General features: G+C 39.4%; 2 protein-coding genes across 2 annotated transcripts in view; both read right to left on the reverse strand.

Moving 5' to 3' along the window:
* Positions 1-7,506: 7,506 nt before the first annotated feature.
* Positions 7,507-9,825, reverse strand: LOC308156045 (gametocyte-specific factor 1-like; the record flags this gene model as incomplete). The annotated part of the gene is made up of 5 exons (XM_080529406.1): positions 9,766-9,825; positions 8,864-8,946; positions 7,985-8,091; positions 7,722-7,848; positions 7,507-7,622 (listed from the first exon to the last, which is right to left on the reverse strand). The coding sequence occupies exons 2-5, from the start codon at positions 8,943-8,945 to the stop codon at positions 7,507-7,509; spliced, it is 432 nt and encodes a 143-aa protein (XP_080385532.1). The 5' UTR covers position 8,946; positions 9,766-9,825.
* A 5,834-nt stretch (positions 9,826-15,659) lies between these two features.
* The window catches only part of slc25a1b (slc25a1 solute carrier family 25 member 1b), an 11,493-nt gene continuing 7,521 nt past the window's right edge, over positions 15,660-19,631 (reverse strand). Inside the window, exons 6-9 of the mRNA XM_080527902.1 lie at positions 19,364-19,468; positions 18,729-18,844; positions 18,508-18,581; positions 15,660-18,262 (exon numbers count right to left, since the gene is read on the reverse strand). Coding sequence (XP_080384028.1) covers positions 18,148-18,262; positions 18,508-18,581; positions 18,729-18,844; positions 19,364-19,468 — 410 coding nt within the window. The 3' untranslated portion in view covers positions 15,660-18,147. The remainder of the gene's footprint in view (positions 18,263-18,507; positions 18,582-18,728; positions 18,845-19,363; positions 19,469-19,631) is intronic.

The following is a 19,631-nucleotide window of genomic DNA, read 5'->3' on the forward strand; positions in this document are numbered from 1 at the left end:
TGTGTGCCATTAACAATAATGTTACTTTTCAGTCATGCCAGCAGCTGCTTGTGGTCCTAAAACAGCTTTAAGTGGCAATATTCTGGTCTGCTCAACATAATTGCATAGACCAGTGAAACTGCTCCCTAACTTGTAGTCTGACCTCCATTCATGAACTTCCAGCGTGACATTTAATACAGCGGAAGTCCTAGATAGTCTCAGTTTGTGGTTTGAGAGAAATAATATGAATCTCAATCTGTGCCTGTGCATTCATTTTCTCCACAGAAGAAACACCCCACTCGTCTAGAGAGGTACACGCAACTTTCTTCAACAGCCCTCAAAAGGAAGTCATCCACTGAAGGTTCTTTGACCCCACCCTCCAAACAAACCAAGCTGTGGGAGGCTCGAAGAGTGTCCCAGGCAAGTGTGGATGAAGTAGTCCTCAAATTCATTGTCCAAGGCTTGCACCCACCACACATTGTTCAGCAACAGGGCTTCATTGAGCTTGTGCAACATCTTCAGCCAAATACAAATGTCATGACGCGTAATACTGTTGTTAACAAAGTCACAAAGGCCTCTGTTGAAATGAAAAGAAAACTGAAAGCTGCCCTTAGTGAAATTGAGTTCATAGCAACAACAACAGACTGCTGGACGGCACACCGTCGCGGTTTCATTGGTGTCACTGCGCACTGGTTTAACCCCCAGACCATGCAGAGATCCTGTGCTGCCCTGGCATGCAAGCAACTTAAAGGGTCACATACCTTTTCTGCCCTGGCTGGTGCCCTAAATGATATTCACACAGAATTCAATGTCAGAGAGAAGATTGTTCGCACTACAACTGACAACGGATCAAACTTCCTGAAAGCCTTCAGAGTTTATGGGCAGACTGACGAGAACAACAATGCTGAACCTGTAGGAGAGGGTGATGGAGAAGAGGATGATGGTGGCCAAAATGATGATAACGATGAAGAAGAGGAAAGCCTCTTTGTTGAATTGAGGGTGTTGAATTTGTTGTTGCCGGAGCCCTGTTGGAAGAAGATGACTACTTAGAATACCAGCTACCCAAGCACCATCGCTGCGCCTGCCACCTCCTCAATTTAGTGTCCACAGTTGATGCTTCAAAAGCAGAGGTCAACCCACTGTACAAGCGCGTGTCAAGGTCCACATTTGCCAAATGCTCTAGCCTGTGGAATAAAAGTTCAAGATCACCCACCGCATCTGAAGTAATTGAAGACCACTGCAAACTCCAACTCGTAAGGCCTGTTGCTACAAGGTGGAATTCACTCTTCTCAGCCGTAGAAAGAATAGTGAGAATAACACGAGAACAAGGCGAGGGAGCCCTTGCAGCTGTCTGCAGTGAACTAGATACACCCAAGTAAGTGCTTGTTTTTCTGCCTTACAGTTAATTAAGTGATTAACAATAGATTAAGTCACAGTTTTATACTTGGAATACTGTAGAACACGTATGCACTATGCCAATATGCAGTCCCCATATTTACTATGAATGTGATTTGTAGCAACACAACTTCATTTCTAAAAGTCTCAGATGACAATATTTTTCCTTTTTAATGATCAGTTCCTCCAGTTGAAGGTGCTACATCAAGTAGACTTAATGTTCCATGTTGTGTTTTTCTCTTCTTCTTTGTACAGGTTTACTCCAGTGGAACTTGCATTTCTTGCAGAATATGCGAAGACAATGAGCCCAGTTGCAAAGGCACTGGATGTTCTTCAGGGAGAAACCAGTGTGCAGATGGGATGGTTGGTCCCCACCATAACTCTGCTAAGGACCAAGCTACAGCACCTTCAAGTCGCCTCCAAGTTCTGTGAGCCTTTGATTGCTGCACTTCTTTCAGGCCTTGAAAAACGCTTCGGAGAGAGATGCTTGCTGATCCAGAACTGATAGCCGCAGCCATTCTAGTTCCCAAATTTAAGACCTGTTGGACAAGTGACGAAAATATCCTCAAACTTGGTAAGTGTCTCACTTCCGCTTAATATGTGTAATTTCTATGAAGACAGTGAAATTAGTTTGAAATTACATTTAATGACACACACACAACACTATCCAATACACAGTTACAATACTGCCATATAGTCTAAATTGTCATGATTTTTGTTTTTTATTCCACAGGCCTTCACTATATCGGAAGCCACTTGGACTGTCAGGCCGAGAAACACTTCAGTGAGGGCTCCCAATCGTCTGAGGAAGAGGAATTATTTTCCTCCTTGAAGAAGACCGGCCCTCTTGAAACGTCCCAGCAGTTGGATGCGTACCTGGGGTGCCCAGGAGACACAGTAGAGGTACTGAAGACCTTCCCAGCTGTGTGCCAGCTATCACTCAAACTTAATACGGGACTCCCTGCCTCAGCAGCCTGTGAAAGACTGTTTAGTGTCGCAGGGCTGATTTTTTTATTTTTATACTTTATTGCAGGACTTTACATTACATTTCACAAGTTCATTTCACACGCTTTACAAGTTTTCTTCACTTGTTTAAGTTCATCCTGCATCATTTTATTTTTTATTTTTTATTTTTTATAAAGAGAACAAGAAATAAAAAATAAAGAATAGAAACTAGAGAGAAAATATAGAAAAAGAAGAGAGAAATTATAGGGATAGAAATAGAAAAGTAAGAGACAAAGGGAGGGGGGGTGGGAGGGGTGGGATCGGGGAGGGGGGGGGGGGCTTCCTTCCTACTCATTCATTCGGTCCATTTACTCCAGTTCATATTGAATTGCTCTTCACGGCCTCCCACTTTGCAAGTAATTCTTTCCATTTCTTTTATCTCTTCAACAGTTTTTTTCCAGGGCTGATCTTCAGGCCAAAAAGAGCATGCATTGGCTCAAAGAACTTTGAGAACTTGCTGCTTTTGCGGCTGAACAAAGCTTATTGGTAACTCTGATGCTGATGTAGATTGTGTGTATGTGTGTGTTTTTTCAGGAAATATTGAATCACTACTTTGTTATGGTTTGTATGGTTTTGCCCTCACAGTTCCAATAAAGGCTATTGACTTTTGACTTTTGACTTTTGACTTTTGACTTTTGCCTTTTTGCACCATTACAATACTTAGGCAACTAGTCAACATATCTTCCGTGTTCACATGTTAATGCTCAGTAGTACACATATATGGTTCTTTAATGTATTTGCATTGTACTAAAATGTGTTCATTTTCAATGGGCATAAATGCGTCTGAAACAAGTGCATCCCAAATTTTTCAACATTAACATTTTAATAATAACATAATAGTCATTATGGCCTTTAGAAAAATGTTTTTTTGGGGGGAGGTGGGGTAGTGCACTATAGGCCCCTGTGGCGTGGCCTAAGCTTTTGTCCTTAATGGCATTTTTTTCCCCTTACATTACTTTTACTTTTATACTTTAAGTAGTTTTGAAACCAGTACTTTTATACTTTTACTTGAGTAAAAAGCTTGAGTTGATACTTCAACTTCTACAGAAGTCTTTTTAAACCATAGTATCTATACTTCTACTTGAGTAATGAATGTGAATACTTTTGACACCTCTGCTTAACTGTACACAGCTACCTTAACTGTACACAGCTACTTTTTTATTTTTACTTTTTATTTTAACTTTTTTATCCCTTTTTCACCCAATTTGGTAGCCAATTGAACCCAACCTAGCATCCAATTATCCCCTGCCTATTGCGAAGGATCCGCCGCACGACCCCGTGGCCGGCAGTCCCAGAAGAGGCCGCCAGGCAGACTAGCTGACTGGCTCCTCGAGCCCAGCACCTGTTATTCCGGCACCCCGAGACACAGTGCTGGGGGGTAGTAGATGTCTCAAAGTAGTAGATGTCTTGGCAAGCACCAGGGTCTTGAATCTGATGTGAGCTGCTATCGGGGGCCAGTGCAGGGTGCGAAGGAGGGGGGTAACATGAGAAAACTGAACAGATGGGTGTTGTAGTTCCAGTCTAGGTCGTCAGACTGGCAGTTTGTGAATGAATGTTCAGTGTAGTAAATGTGTTAACAGTGTGCGTGTGTGTGTGTGTGTGTGTGTTTGTGTGTTTGTGTGTGTGTGTGTGTGTGTGTGTGTGTGTGTGTGTGCGTGCGTGTGTGCGTGTGTGTGTGTGTGTGTGCGGGGGACGGGGTCTGATCTGATAAATGACATCAATTTGTAAAAAAAAAAAACACACACACACACACAGTCTCAGCGTCAAAGGATATGGTCTTCTCCCACGTCGACCAGTCTGTAGCCACTTCGAGATGTGAATGATCAATTCAAATAATCTGTCCTCTTCTGTGTAGCGAGCATCTGAATCAATAGCTCCAGTCAGCCCGTGTCGTTGGAATCAGAACGTTGTTTGTTGTAGCGGTAATATCAAAATGTTACCCGGATACAGCAATGCTATTATTTTCTGATTGGCTGTTCGGTAGCTATATTTTTTTATTCGATTAGCTGGTGCGTGGCCTTCTGAACTCTAGGGGAACCAGAGGGAACTCACTTGATTCTCTACCTGTTCTATTTTTTAAAAATAGCGGCGCAACTTGGTGGGCGCCCCTGGTAATTTCTCTGCGTGAGAAATACAAGGTGTGGCGTGTGAGCGTGTGAACGGATTGAAATGCGTGTGTCTCACGCCCAATGCGTGAGACTTGAGAGCCCTGGGTCTAGCTAGCCTTTGACAGGGTGTGGCGTGTCTCTGTAACATGTTTTGTAAATATTCATCCCTTTTGTGGCCGATCTTAATCTAAAAGGGTTAGGGTTAGGGTAATCACTGATTACCCCATTGTAACAATTTTAAATAATTACAAAATATTTTTTAATGAATACATTTGGAAATGAAGGATTCAATAGTAGTCAAATGTGTTATTTGCATACACATACACTCACTGGCCACTTCATTAGGCACACCTTGGGGTTGGACCCCCTCTTCTGCCGTCAGAACTGCCTTAATTCTTCGTGGTATAGATTCAACAAGGTGCTGGAAACATTCCTCAGAGATTTTGGTCCATATTGACACTATAATATCACACAACAGCCCGTCTGGCACCAACAACCAATGCGAGGTTCAAAGTCACTTAAATCACCTTTATTTCCCATTCTGATGCTTGGTTTGAACTTCAGCAGATCGTCTTGACCATGTCTACATGCCTAAATGCATTGAGTTGCTGCCACATGATTGGCTGATTAGATATTTGCGTTAACAAGCAGTTGAAAAGGTGTACCCAATGAAGTGGCCGGTGAGAGTATAATACATTATTATTAATATTTATTGCTTTTTTAAAATCTTTGGATTTGGACAAGTAACTTGAGCTCTCGGACAAGTACAAGATAAGTTCACTTGTCCGAAGGACAAGTACCTGAAAAAGCTTAATGTCAAGCCCTGTATTATATTATAATATAATTATATATTAACTCATATATATAATAACTAATATTATTAATAATAGTAAATAATATAAATAAAAACAAAAGGTGAGCTGGCTGTCCTCACTGGCTACTTGGAGCACTTTGAGCTGCAACGTTTGCAGGAAAAGTGCTATACAAATAAAAAGTTGTTATTATTCTTTTTATTATTATTATTATTATTATTATTACTGTCAGTCTCGGGGTAACTGCCAACTGAAGTATAAGAATATATACAATAACAATGCTACAATAAATTGGTCTACATGGAGAACAAGGGGAATAGAAACTATAAACGACTTAGTAGGAGGGGATACCATTATTCCATGGCACGACTTCCAAAGTAAATATAAGTTGGCCAATGCTGAATATTTCAGATACATGCAGCTTAGAAGCTACATAAATCTAAATTTTAATTTAAAATCATTTGGGCAGCAGAGTACAATTGAGGATATCATATTTGATGGAGAAATTGATAAGAATTTGATAGGTAAAATGTATAGAACTCTACAGAAGACCTATGTAGCTGAAAAACTGTTAGAAAGTAGGATTGAGATGTGGAATCGAGAACTAGGAAGAACAGATATAGGTTTAAAATGGAAAGAGTGTTGGAATACTACAAATGACATGACAGTTAATGAAAATCTACGTTTAATCCAATATAAAATAATGTATAGAGTCTACCACACGCGAGATAAAATCCATAAGTATTATAGTAATGTATCAGATAACTGTTTAAAGTGTGGAAAAAAAGACTCACTAATACACGCATTCTGGGAGTGTCCCAGAGTACAGAAAACCTGGGTTGACATAGAACATTGGCTCTCAGGGGTACATAAGGAAAGATTCAAATGTGATCCTTCAATCTGTCTTTTCCAGGATGTAGCCACAGTAAGATACCCTAGGGGGTGGATAATTATGTACTCATCAATTATATTTAAAAAAAACTAATACTTGGAAGTTGGAAATCAAGTAAACCTCCAACACTACAACAATGGAAAAACGAAATTCTTTATTATACCAATATAGAGAAGAATTTAGCCATAGACAATAATAAGAAAGATCAGTTTGAAAAGATATGGGGAGAGATAGTGAAGGCCTTAGCTAAGACGTAAAGATAGTGCAAGAAACATAGTACTAAGAGATTAATTAGATTATGCATTAGAAATATTAGTTAGATAAGTATAGGGGGTAAACTGGGATAAACTTTAGACGGTTTAAAAAAAGTGGGGCTTTGTGATATGTTGTGATGTTTGTCAAGTTGTGATGTGTTGTGATGTATATCAAGGTGTGATGTGTGGTGATGTATGTCAAGTTGTGATGTGTTGTGATGTATGTCAAGTTGTGATGTGTTGTGATGTATGTCAAGCTGTGATGTGTGGTGATGTATGTCAAGCTGTGATGCGTTGTGATGTATGTCAAGTTGAGATGTGTTGTGAGGTTTGTCAAGCTGTGATGTATTGTGATGTTTGTCAAGTAATGGGTGCGTATAAATGTTGTGGTGTATTTAGGTTAGGATGTGGTGTGTATAATGTTTTGTGTAAAAAGAAAATGGAAAATAAAATCTTACCAAAAAAAAGAATATATACAATAATCTACTATTCACAATAAACATATTCATTGTTCTTACAATATATCTTATTGTAATGTTACTTAATCTAATTCCCATATTCCCAAATCACAATACACAAATCTCCTTTTATATCATTACTGATTCTCCTTTCTCAAACCATAAATCTCTGGCTGCATTCGTAAATTCTCTACGAGAGCGCCGGAGCGCTCGCTGGGTTCAACGTCATAAAGGCAGGGTTCGAGTTATGTGGGCTTCAATGGGAGCTGATCGATCAGGTGTGTGGACACGCCCCACACGAAAGGAGACGCAACGTCATCTGCCTCTGCAACAACAGAAACAGCATTATTATTACAACATCATACAATAACCTTTCCTTGTTCCACACCCTGCTGGGCATGCTTTGAAAATTAAATGGTTGCCCGAATTAGGTACAGCTCCCCAATGCATTCAGTTATGCATAGAAATGATCAGTATGTCACTTAATTAGCACGGCATCTGTACATCTGAAATTTGCATTGGCTCAAGTGTGCATCAACTTCACACTGGGATATTTAGTCACTCACATTTAAAGTCATAAAAGCATCTTTGGGCTTGAATTAATCACAGGCCCAGCTCACTAGAGTACCGACCTTTATCCCAGTCCTCCTCACATTTGGTGTTTGGTATCCAGGTGCTGACAGGGACGTGCCACTTGCTCTTCACCTCAGCACTGTCCACTGTTAACCAAAGAACCTGGTTAGACTCACTACAAGGAGCAAATGGGTTTTATTGACAAAGATAGTATCATTGAAGATACAACAACATTTAAATCTTACGGTCTTCCCTATCTTCAGATCTCCTGTCCTCACAGTTCTGGATGTGGTGTGATAGCTCACGTTTGGGCATCAGGTGGCGGGCATTGAAAGGGCAGGTTTTCAATGTCTTGGCCAGTTCTGGGTGATTCTAAAAAGACGAAAAAGATGCTTTACGAAAAAGAGCATATTTGAGAACATCTCATTTGAGATTTCAATGTCTGCAACGGCAGACTACTCAGTAGTTATTCCAACAGTTATTCCACGACAAGCACTACAGTTCTTACCTTACGGCACTTGATCAGATGGTATGGGAAGCGGCTGCCACGGATCTGGTGGTTCTTGTCATATGGACACTGAAGGAGTTTGTTTGGGTCACTGGCATCTTTCACTTCTATGAGCAATGGTAAGAGAAATGTGAATGAGAAATCAACATCACTCAATTCAAACGTTGGGTAAAGTGTGGTTCTTTTTAAATATACAGTACATATAGTATATAAGATAGGAATATGTGAAAAAGATAGGAAGGACATCCTAAGAAAATCTTTGTCTTTTTCAATATTTTAACATATGGACATTTGATTTTAATTTTAACAATATTGAGAGATGGTGGCAATATAACTAAACAAATAAAACTTGAAACATCTTCAGTCTTAAAATTCAGATAGGCTATAGTTTTATGTAATAAAAATGAATAGTTTAAAAGATATCACATCATGTGTGTTCCATTTCTGCATAGCAGTGACACCTTGTTAGTTCTAGATTCTATTGATATAAATTCCAGTAATTAGCATGTATATGTAAAGAGGTAAACCTTGATAACTTTTGAACCATACATGATTTTCTCATGCAATTCTCTATGTGATGGACATATTTATTTTAATCTAAAGTGAAAGCAAAATGATTTGTGTGGACACCCTACATAGGGTGTCCTAACTTTTTCCTCAGTAGGAATTGGCATCTTTGTTCATATTTTGTTATACATGATAAGTTACATTTTCATTGTTTTTGTTTAAATTACATCACCTTTATCTATAGATATTGTTTAAAAGATCAAATATTGATGTAGTGTCCTAATTTTTTCACACTGTAAGATCTTAAGGACTTTCAAGAGATGAGTGCAGGAATATTTCACAATGGTTTCTTAAAGCTCGTGTTTAGCCTACCAGTGTCTTCAAAGCGTTGCAGCTCCCCAATTGTAGCAGTGGTCTTCGTGGGAGTGCACGTTGATCCCAATGAGAAGGCCATGCTGTTAGCCAAAATGAAATGAGCAGAAATTAGTGATGAATTCGTTAGCTGAAAAAAGAAAAAAGACATAAAATGAAAGAGCTATGCTAGCAAGCAATCTCTGGCTGCATTCGTAAATTCTCTACGAGAGCGCCGGAGCGCACGCTGTGTTCAACGTCATAAAGGGACCAAGTAGTTTGATTGGACAAGAGGCATTCCACGAGTGCTGATCAGATTCCAGAGCGAATTTACGAACGCACATCCCAGGCAGTTGCCGCTACTACCGTTACCAAGGTAACCGGGGACGCGAGAGATTTGTGTGGTAACTCAAGCCGCCGGGCGCGAATTTGCGGAACCTAGGATGGTAGGGGAAGGTCGCCAGCCAATGAGGGGGCTCTTCATGAGTGCTTCGCCAACCAATCAGGTAGCGGTATTGCCCTACCTTCCCTGCTTCGCCAACCAATCAGGTAGCGGTATTGCCCTACCTTCCCCTACCATCCTAGGTTCCGCAAATTCGCCCACCGTCAACCAACTTAATAAAAAAACACGTAACATATTAATAAACAACACATAATCGGAAACAGGTATACATTTGGACCCATGGAGTCAAGCCACATTTACATTTGACTCCAAATCATGAAAATAGTATTGCCACAAAACCCACTCGGTGTTCACTCCTAGCTAGCATGCAAACGATTAGCCGCCGAGCTAGCGTAGCAAGCGAACTCTACAAGCCAACTCCAATCAATCATTCAAAATACCTTTAACACCATCTACATATTCGGGTTAGCTGGTATATGCCTAGTCTAACTGCAGAGGTGTTTGTTGACATGTCACTAACCTGAAAGATAGAGATGACGTTTTTAAAAGGAAATTAAAGGTGAGCTGTCTGTCGTCAGGGCTGCTGAGTCTGAGGTAACTGTACACTGCCAACCGCAGCTCGAGCCCACAAGTGACCCTCCACCTAGGGTTGCCAGATGGGATTGACAATTCCCAGCCTAACCACAGTCTAAAAACCGCTAAATCCACCAAAAACCAGCTCATCTGGCAACCCTGCCTCCACCACCTACTGCCAGTCATAAGGAGTAAACAGTTATACATTGAAGGTGATCTGTTATACAATACAAACGAGCAGGTCGTCACCTTTAAAATAATGGCTTAACTGTACATACAGTGCCTTGCAAAAGTATTCACCCCCCTTGGCTTTTTACCTATTTTATTACATTACAACCTGTAATTTAAAAAAATAAAAATCAGAATGTTATTTGATGAATCGAAAAATAGTGTTAGTTTTTAAATGAAATGAGAAATATATATGTAAAAAAAGAATTTAAAAAAATAAAGAACTGAAAATTGGCATGTGCATATGTATTCACCCCCTTTATTATGAAGCCCCTAAAAACTTCTGGTGCAACCAATTACCTTCAGAAGTCACATAATTAGTGAAATGAAGTCCACTTGTATGCAATCTAAGTGTCACATGATCTGTCAGTATATACACACCTTTTCTGAAAGGCCCCAGAGGCTGCAACACCTAAGCAAGAGGCACCACCAACCAAACACTGCCATGAAGACCAAGGAACTCTCCAAACAAGTCCGAGACAAAGTTGTAAAAAAAAAAAAAAAAAAAACTAACACTATTTTGTGCAGATTCATCAAATAAAATTCTGATTAAAAAAACGTTTGAATTACAGGTTGTAATGTAATAAAATAGGTAAAAAGCCAAAGGGGGTGAATACTTTTGCAAGGCTCTGTAGCTACCTTAACTGTACATAACTACCGTAACTGTACATATCTACCTTAACTCTACATATCTACCATAACTGTACATATCTACCGTAACTCTACATAGCTACCTTAACTGTACATATCTACCTTAACTGTACATAGCTACCTTAACTGTACATATCTACCTTAACTGTACATATCTACCATAACTGTACATATCTACCATAACTGTACATATCTACCTTAACTGTACATAGCTACCTTAACTGTACATAGCTCACAACTGTATCTACCTCTAACTACTGTACTTGCCATACTGTACCTATCATTATCACTATCATGTTTTATATCACTATTTGCACTTCTGGTTAGATGCTAAACTGCATTTTTCGTTATCTGGTACTTGTACTCTGCAATGACAATAAAGTTAATAAAGTTGACTCTAATCTAATCTAATCTAATCTGACCAGCCCAGTTTGACCTCCTCCATAACATTCACCAGAGTGACCTGGTGGTACTGGCTAGTGGACTTTTGGCAGTTGTGTGCATCTCACAGAATGTAATCCTGTCACCAGAATTTCTAATAAATAAATACATATAATAACAGAACATTTGATCAATGAAATCACCAAATGGATTTACCAAAATTACCCAACGGTTCTGCTTTTATAGGTAAACAGTGACCATACGTGTACAGCATTTATATCATAACAAATATAAGAATATAATATCAATATAAATAAGTGTACAGGGTTCGTCAGCGCTCGAGAGACGTGGTATTGTTTCCTAATTGAGCGTCTGACACCATGAATGAACCCTCAGCGTCAGTCTTATTATAGGCCGAGAATTAACAGACCGAGACGGGGATTTAAACGAAACAAAAAAAGATAGAAAAATATCCTCTGTACAAAATGTCTAATAAAAAAACACATACACCTGCAAGACCAGTTAGATAAATAAAAAAACTAAACATTTAAACGACCGTTTTTCATTCGATAGAATCCTTTGTTCTCCACTACCGTGGCTGCGTTCGTAGATTCGCTCTGAGAGCGCCGGAGCGCACACTGAGCTCAACGTTATAAAGAAACCGAACGATTCGATTGGACGAGAGGCATTCCGCGAGTGGTGCTCAGAGTTCCAGAGCGTGTTAACTCTCTCAGCCCGTGCTCTGGTTGCTAGGCAGAACAAGGAAAGTGGCCAACGTGAAAAAAAGGCTGTTGCAACGCTGCTCGATTAGCTGGTGCGTGGCCTTCTGAACTCTAGGGGAACCAGAGGGAACTCACTTGATTCTCTACCTGTTCTATTTTTAAAAAATAGCGGCGCAACTTGGTGGGCGCCCCTGGTAATTTCTCTGCGTGAGAAATACAAGGTGTGGCGTGTGAGCGTGTGAACGGATTGAAATGCGTGTGTCTCACGCCCAATGCGTGAGACTTGAGAGCCCTGGGTCTAGCTAGCCTTTGACAGGGTGTGGCGTGTCTCTGTAACATGTTTTGTAAATATTCATCCCTTTTGTGGCCGATCTTAATCTAAAAGGGTTAGGGTTAGGGTAATCACTGATTACCCCATTGTAACAATTTTAAATAATTACAAAATATTTTTTAATGAATACATTTGAAAATGAAGGATTCAATAGTAGTCAAATGTGTTATTTGCATACACATACACTCACTGGCCACTTCATTAGGCACACCTTGGGGTTGGACCCCCTCTTCTGCCGTCAGAACTGCCTTAATTCTTCGTGGTATAGATTCAACAAGGTGCTGGAAACATTCCTCAGAGATTTTGGTCCATATTGACACTATAATATCACACAACAGCCCGTCTGGCACCAACAACCAATGCGAGGTTCAAAGTCACTTAAATCACCTTTATTTCCCATTCTGATGCTTGGTTTGAACTTCAGCAGATCGTCTTGACCATGTCTACATGCCTAAATGCATTGAGTTGCTGCCACATGATTGGCTGATTAGATATTTGCGTTAACAAGCAGTTGAAAAGGTGTACCCAATGAAGTGGCCGGTGAGAGTATAATAAATTATTATTAATATGTATTGCTTTTTTAAAATCTTTGGATTTGGACAAGTAACTTGAGCTCTCGGACAAGTACAAGATAAGTTCACTTGTCCGAAGGACAAGTACCTGAAAAAGCTTAATGTCAAGCCCTGTATTATATTATAATATAATTATATATTAACTCATATATATAATAACTAATATTATTAATAATAGTAAATAATATAAATAAAAACAAAAGGTGAGCTGGCTGTCCTCACTGGCTACTTGGAGCACTTTGAGCTGCAACGTTTGCAGGAAAAGTGCTATACAAATAAAAAGTTGTTATTATTCTTTTTATTATTATTATTATTATTATTATTATTATTATTATTATTATTATTATTACTGTCAGTCTCGGGGTAACTGCCAACTGAAGTATAAGAATATATACAATAACAATGCTACAATAAATTGGTCTACATGGAGAACAAGGGGAATAGAAACTATAAACGACTTAGTAGGAGGGGATACCATTATTCCATGGCACGACTTCCAAAGTAAATATAAGTTGGCCAACGCTGAATATTTCAGATACATGCAGCTAAGAAGCTACATAAATCTACATTTTAATTTAAAATCATTTGGGCAGCAGAGTACAATTGAGGATATCATATTTGATGGAGAAATTGATAAGAATTTGATAGGTAAAATGTATAGAACTCTACAGAAGACCTATGTAGCTGAAAAACTGTTAGAAAGTAGGATTGAGATGTGGAATCGAGAACTAGGAAGAACAGATATAGGTTTAAAATGGAAAGAGTGTTGGAATACTACAAATGACATGACCGTTAATGAAAATCTACGTTTAATCCAATATAAAATAATGTATAGAGTCTACCACACGCGAGATAAAATCCATAAGTATTATAGTAATGTATCAGATAACTGTTTAAAGTGTGGAAAAAAAGACTCACTAATACACGCATTCTGGGAGTGTCCCAGAGTACAGAAAACCTGGGTTGACATAGAACATTGGCTCTCAGGGGTACATAAGGAAAGATTCAAATTTGATCCTTCAATCTGTCTTTTCCAGGATGTAGCCACAGTAAGATACCCTAGGGGTGGATAATTATGTACTCATCAATTATATTTAAAAAAAACTAATACTTGGAAGTTGGAAATCAAGTAAACCTCCAACACTACAACAATGGAAAAACGAAATTCTTTATTATACCAATATAGAGAAGAATTTAGCCATAGACAATAATAAGAAAGATCAGTTTGAAAAGATATGGGGAGAGATAGTGAAGGCCTTAGCTAAGACGTAAAGATAGTGCAAGAAACATAGTACTAAGAGATTAATTAGATTATGCATTAGAAATATTAGTTAGATAAGTATAGGGGTTAACTGGGATAAACTTTAGACGGTTTAAAAAAAGTGGGGCTTTGGGATGTGTTGTGATGTTTGTCAAGGTGTGATGTGTTGTGATGTTTGTCAAGTTGTGATGTGTTGTGATGTATATCAAGGTGTGATGTGTGGTGGGCTACTCCAGATTGGTCTAAATATCATGCTACAAACTCTCATGCTACAGACACACACAAAAACATCACATATAGAACAGCTTAAAAAGAGTCACAATGAGGAACACTACATTCAAGCAAGAGAACCAATGACACAATATGGAAACATTATGTCTTGACAGTTTTCTTTTCTTTTTCCAGTGTACCAGGAGACCCACAAGAGAACACACCTGCAAGGACAATCCAGACAATCACTTAGAGAGGAGGAGGGGGAGAGGAACACAGGAGGAGAGTAGGAGGAGGGGGAGAGTAGGAGGAGAGTAGGAGGAGGGGGGGAGAAGCAGGAGGAGAGTAGGAGGGGGAGAGGAACACAGGAGAGTAGGAGGAGGGGGGGAGAAGGAGGAGAGGAACACAGGAGGAAAGTAGGAGGAGGGGGAGAGTAGGAGGAGGGGGGGAGAAGGAGGAGAGGAGGAGGGGGGAGAAGGAGGAGAGAAGGAGGTGACCATTGTTTTGCATTACTTAGTTTGAAACAATGTCATTTAAATGTGTGAACATAAATCACATATGAATAATTAAGGTAGGCCTAATTCAATAGCTTGACAAAGATTAGTTGTCACTTCCATCAGTTATTTGTTAGTATACTTAATCAGTAATCAACACATCAGTTCTTTGTCAACACCGTCAGTTCTTTGTCAACTCCGTCAGTTCTTTGTCAACTCTGTCAAATGTAGGTTTTTGTTCATTTAAAAAAATATTGTTTATTCTTTGTTCCGTTTATGTTGTTTTTCTATTAAAGAACCAACTGATCTACATCAAATTGTGTCTTATTTATCTAAGGAAATTGTTTTTACAGTTTTAATATTCAAAACAAAGGGTAGAAAATAAAGAAACTTAGACATTGGATTTTTCAGAATAGAGTGAAATCAGATTTTTTTTTATATATTGCATTTTATTACATATCCGAGTAACTGAACACTATTATTACATACTTGATGACTTAAAATTTTTGTTGGACTGCACAAATTAAAACCACATACTTTTTAGTGTGTCTGACGGAGTTGACACAAATCAAGTTATGAAGTGAAAAATGTTTATTTTCAGAAAAGGTGTTTTTATAAAGTACCTGTTCCTTTACATGGTTTGATAGCTAAGACTTTTCTCTACAAAAATATCTATTTCAAATTAATGTAGTGTATAATATATATTTTCTTGTTTTAAAACATGCTTTGTCCCGACTCTCAAGAATCAGTCATTTGTTTTATTGTGCCCAGTGACCCTCTCAGGTCCTGTGCCCTGGGCAAGTGCCCCGTTGCCCTAATGCCATTAGTAATGGTTAATCCGGGCTTGCATATCATAATTATAATGTATGACTCTGGTGGTATCAACTACTACAACTGTGCATTAAATTTGAACCCCACACAATTCAATATCTAAGTTTCACTGTAATAGTGCTGAAAACCAGAAAAAAATGTGAGACTAACACATGAACACTCAATTTTAATTGTTCCACTTATCGCCGTGCTTTATTGACAATACATGATCTAACAATATCGTCTTTAGGCACTTAGTGTTGTGTGTCACTCACATACACATCTTTATACCTGGCACCTTCTGGGACCTAGTCTTCCCATTGCGTGCACATACTGTACATGTACAATACAGACCTAAAACACAGACAACAATAAAATAACACTGTATCTCTCTGTTCCAGACAACGTATATGATAAATCGTCCCAAAACGGCTGTGTATTCACAATCAGGCCTAGAAAATGTATGTGTTTTGTATTCCCCTGTCTTACATAAAGTACTGCAAGACCCATGAAGCATTATGAAAAGGTTTCTGGTAGGATTTGTTAGATATTCAATATATAGGCAGTAGACACTTTAGAAGCAATTACAAATGTTTGATAAGATGTAATAATAATGTTGCACACATTATTGATTTAATGCACACATGGCATATTCACAATCCAAGTAGCTAATGTTACAAATATCTCTTTTCATAAAAGACATTCAACAATAGCAATTAAGCAATGTTCATGGTGATCTTTAAATTAAACATGCCAACAGATCTTGTTGAAGAACACATCAAATTCCATGTCTGACTTTGAACCTTGTCTGACTTTGAATCATTTTGAGGCAATTGTATAATTTGATGAGATGGTAGTGGTGGTCTAGTGGATAGTGAGTTGGACTTGTGATCGGAAGGTTGTGAGTTCAAATCCCGCCTGAAACCACACCACTACTAGTGTGCCCTTGAGTAAGGCACTTAGCCCTCAGTTACTCCAGGGGGAATGTCCCTGTAATTCGTAATTGTAAGTCGCTTTGGATTAAAAGCTAAATGGCAAAATTAAACATTATTAAAATTATGAGAAAGACCAGTCATCACAACATGAATGAGAATTAACTCAGGTGTCCAAGGGCAGACATGGCCACAGAGAAACCCCAAAAAGTAAACTTTTAATAGTAAATTATTAAGAAGGCTATTTTGGTTAATAATAAAACAAATCTCTTTCAAAACATAAATCTGAAATAACATTGTGTCCTTTCCCCAAACCCGACCACCATTACCTTGAAAACATGGAATAAAAAATCAAAGGCAACATTACAGAGCAAAATCCTGTTCAATTGAATGACTTAGATACAGTATGTCTGATATTCTCAAGTCAACTAACTGCAGATTATGTTTGGCACTAAATATCTTAGCAAATGCCCCATTTCACTATAGCATCTATATAAGGTTAAGGGTTACGGTATGCCAGTGAGGAAGAACTCACATCAGACGATATTCAACTACTAAAACATTTAACAATGGGAATTAGTCACACTTTATGTGACTTTATGGTAGATTTCTAAAACAATTAAAAATACATTGCAGGCACTTTGATAAACCATTACACCAAAACCATTGTCATAATAGATATTTCTGGTGTTCTACTATTGCAATTGGAAAGCAAATCCTGCTCACCACAATCACCTCCAACTTGGTCACTTTTTTCATGGAATTAACTTAAAACGTGTTGGTGAATGTCTTGAGGTTACAACAGCATCTTGAATTTGACTCAGTGTCACTAAAACCATGATTATAACATAGCTAAATACAACAAATATATCTCTGAATATATAACGATCTAAGGCATTGTGTTTTTAATTGCACTTGGTTATCTAAATCAGAAAAAAAATATATAGCCGGAAATTAACACCCACATGAATGACATCTGAACAAAGATTTCTGCCATACTGCTCTAAAACCCATACAGGTCTCTGTTACTACTGCCCCTGTTTCTGACTCATCAGAAACTCATCTCCTAAGAGCTAGTACGTTCACGTACGTCAAAAGTCTTTGGAGTTAAGAGCACTCTGTGATCCGCCTCTTCCCTAATTTTCAAGTATTTTCGGTCACATTTTATTGGGTTAGGAGAAATAATTTTTCTCTTTGATTAAGTCAAGTACAGTATGTTAACATAAAACAGGAGATGTTAATAGCCATAAGTGAACTCTGAAGCACTGTTGGTAGAAAGACGTCTGTCTGTGTTGACACGGTCTTCCTAGCCTGAACAGCTGTTAGTGGTTACTGGTTCATACCTGTCACTTCACAGGTATGAAACAGTGAGCTTTAGCAGCTGTGTGGGCTAACAGTGTCGCAATATTCCAGGCAAGTAGGCCTAGTCCTAAAGCAACCCCTCCCTCCCTTCCCTATGCCCTTATTTACTCCTCCTTATACATTTTAAGAGGAGTGGATAGGTACAAGCAATAAGTTATAATATCTTCTCAAGCCCTCAAGTACCGCCAATATTGCTTACACCTATCATGGTTGTGTTTCATTCCCAAAAAAGGAACAACATTCTAGATCTGTGAGGAGGTAGTCATTGAGGACCTAACGGTAGGGCTGGAGGGATTGGTTTGGGATTGGGCCATGTCTATGACGTCACAGTCCTGGCTGTCTGTGGTCATTTTGGTCGTCATGGTGACACCGGTCTCAGTCGGTCTTCCAGACCTTATTGAGAACCTTCACCACCTCCTCATAGATGATGAAGACTATGGCCACGTCCATGCACACACGGCCCAGGCGAGGCACCGTGCCCTTGTAGAACCTGGAGAGGAGAGGGTATAGAGGAAACATTATCATTATGGTCATCTGTATTTATGTGACACGGTCTGGCGAAAAGGTCTGCATGTCAGCAGGTCTCAAGTCACGCAAAGGACCAAAAAGCTTCTTTAAACTAGTTTTTTTCCCCGTTTTTTTGGGTATAGTTTATAGTTTTCTGTTTTTTCATATTACGAAACTTTATATGCCTGGTAAAAAAAACTGTATAGAAACACTTCTTTGTGTACTTACGCTTTAGGTCCTTCATGCTTCATGATCTTGACGGCACAGTCCAAAGTGCTTTTGTACTTGTGAGCCTCCAGACCCTGTGAGAGGAGACACAGACAGACTCAGCATAGTTTGGCAAACATTCACTAAAAACAGAACTGCCATCATCAGACATGGACAGAGCAGAGGGGGACTCCAAGATGATGTACACTTCTGTAACACGATTCATCTAACTCCTGTCCCACCTGCATCCTGGTCTTGATGACGTCCAGAGGGGTGTTTCCAAACACGCTGGCTGCTCCAGCGAAAGCTCCAAAAGCTCCAGTGACTAGGACGTTAATGGGCTTGTCGGGGTCATCCCCTGGGGGATGAAGGGACAGCAGAGTGGTTAGACTCTGGTCGATGTGCTGTGCTTGTACATCATTACTGGGTCATGGTTAGCATCTCTACACACAGACCCAGACCCACACACACACACCACACACAGACACACACACAGACACACACACACACACACACACACACACACAGACACACAGACACACACCACACACAGACACACACACACAGACACACACACAGACAGACACACAGACACACAGACACACACACACACACACACACACACACAGACACACACAGACAGACACACAGACACACACACACACACACACACACAGACACAGACACAGACACAGACACACCACAGACACACACAGACACAGACACAGACACACCACACACAGACACAGACACAGACACACACACACACACACACACACACACACACACACACACACACACACAGACACACACACACACACAGACACACAGACACACACACAGACACACACACACACACACACACACACACACACACCTTTGTACCAGTTCCTTAATGAGGTCATGACGTAGAAGCGTATAGCCTGGTTGGAGCCTTGCTTCAGTACTGTGGCTGTTAGGCCCTGATACGTCCCCTTCACTCCTGAAAACACATCAATAATGAGAGACCTCAACAACCATCCAACAACCATCCAACAACCTTCCAATAACCTTCCAATACCCTTCCAATAACCTTCCAATAACCTTCCAATACCCTTCCAATAACCTTCCAATAACCTTCCAATAACCTTCCCATATCCATCCAA

This window comes from Nansenia antarctica (assembly GCF_963989245.1).
Source record: "Nansenia antarctica genome assembly, chromosome: 4".
In the NCBI taxonomy this organism is placed as follows: Eukaryota; Metazoa; Chordata; class Actinopteri; order Argentiniformes; family Microstomatidae; genus Nansenia; species Nansenia antarctica.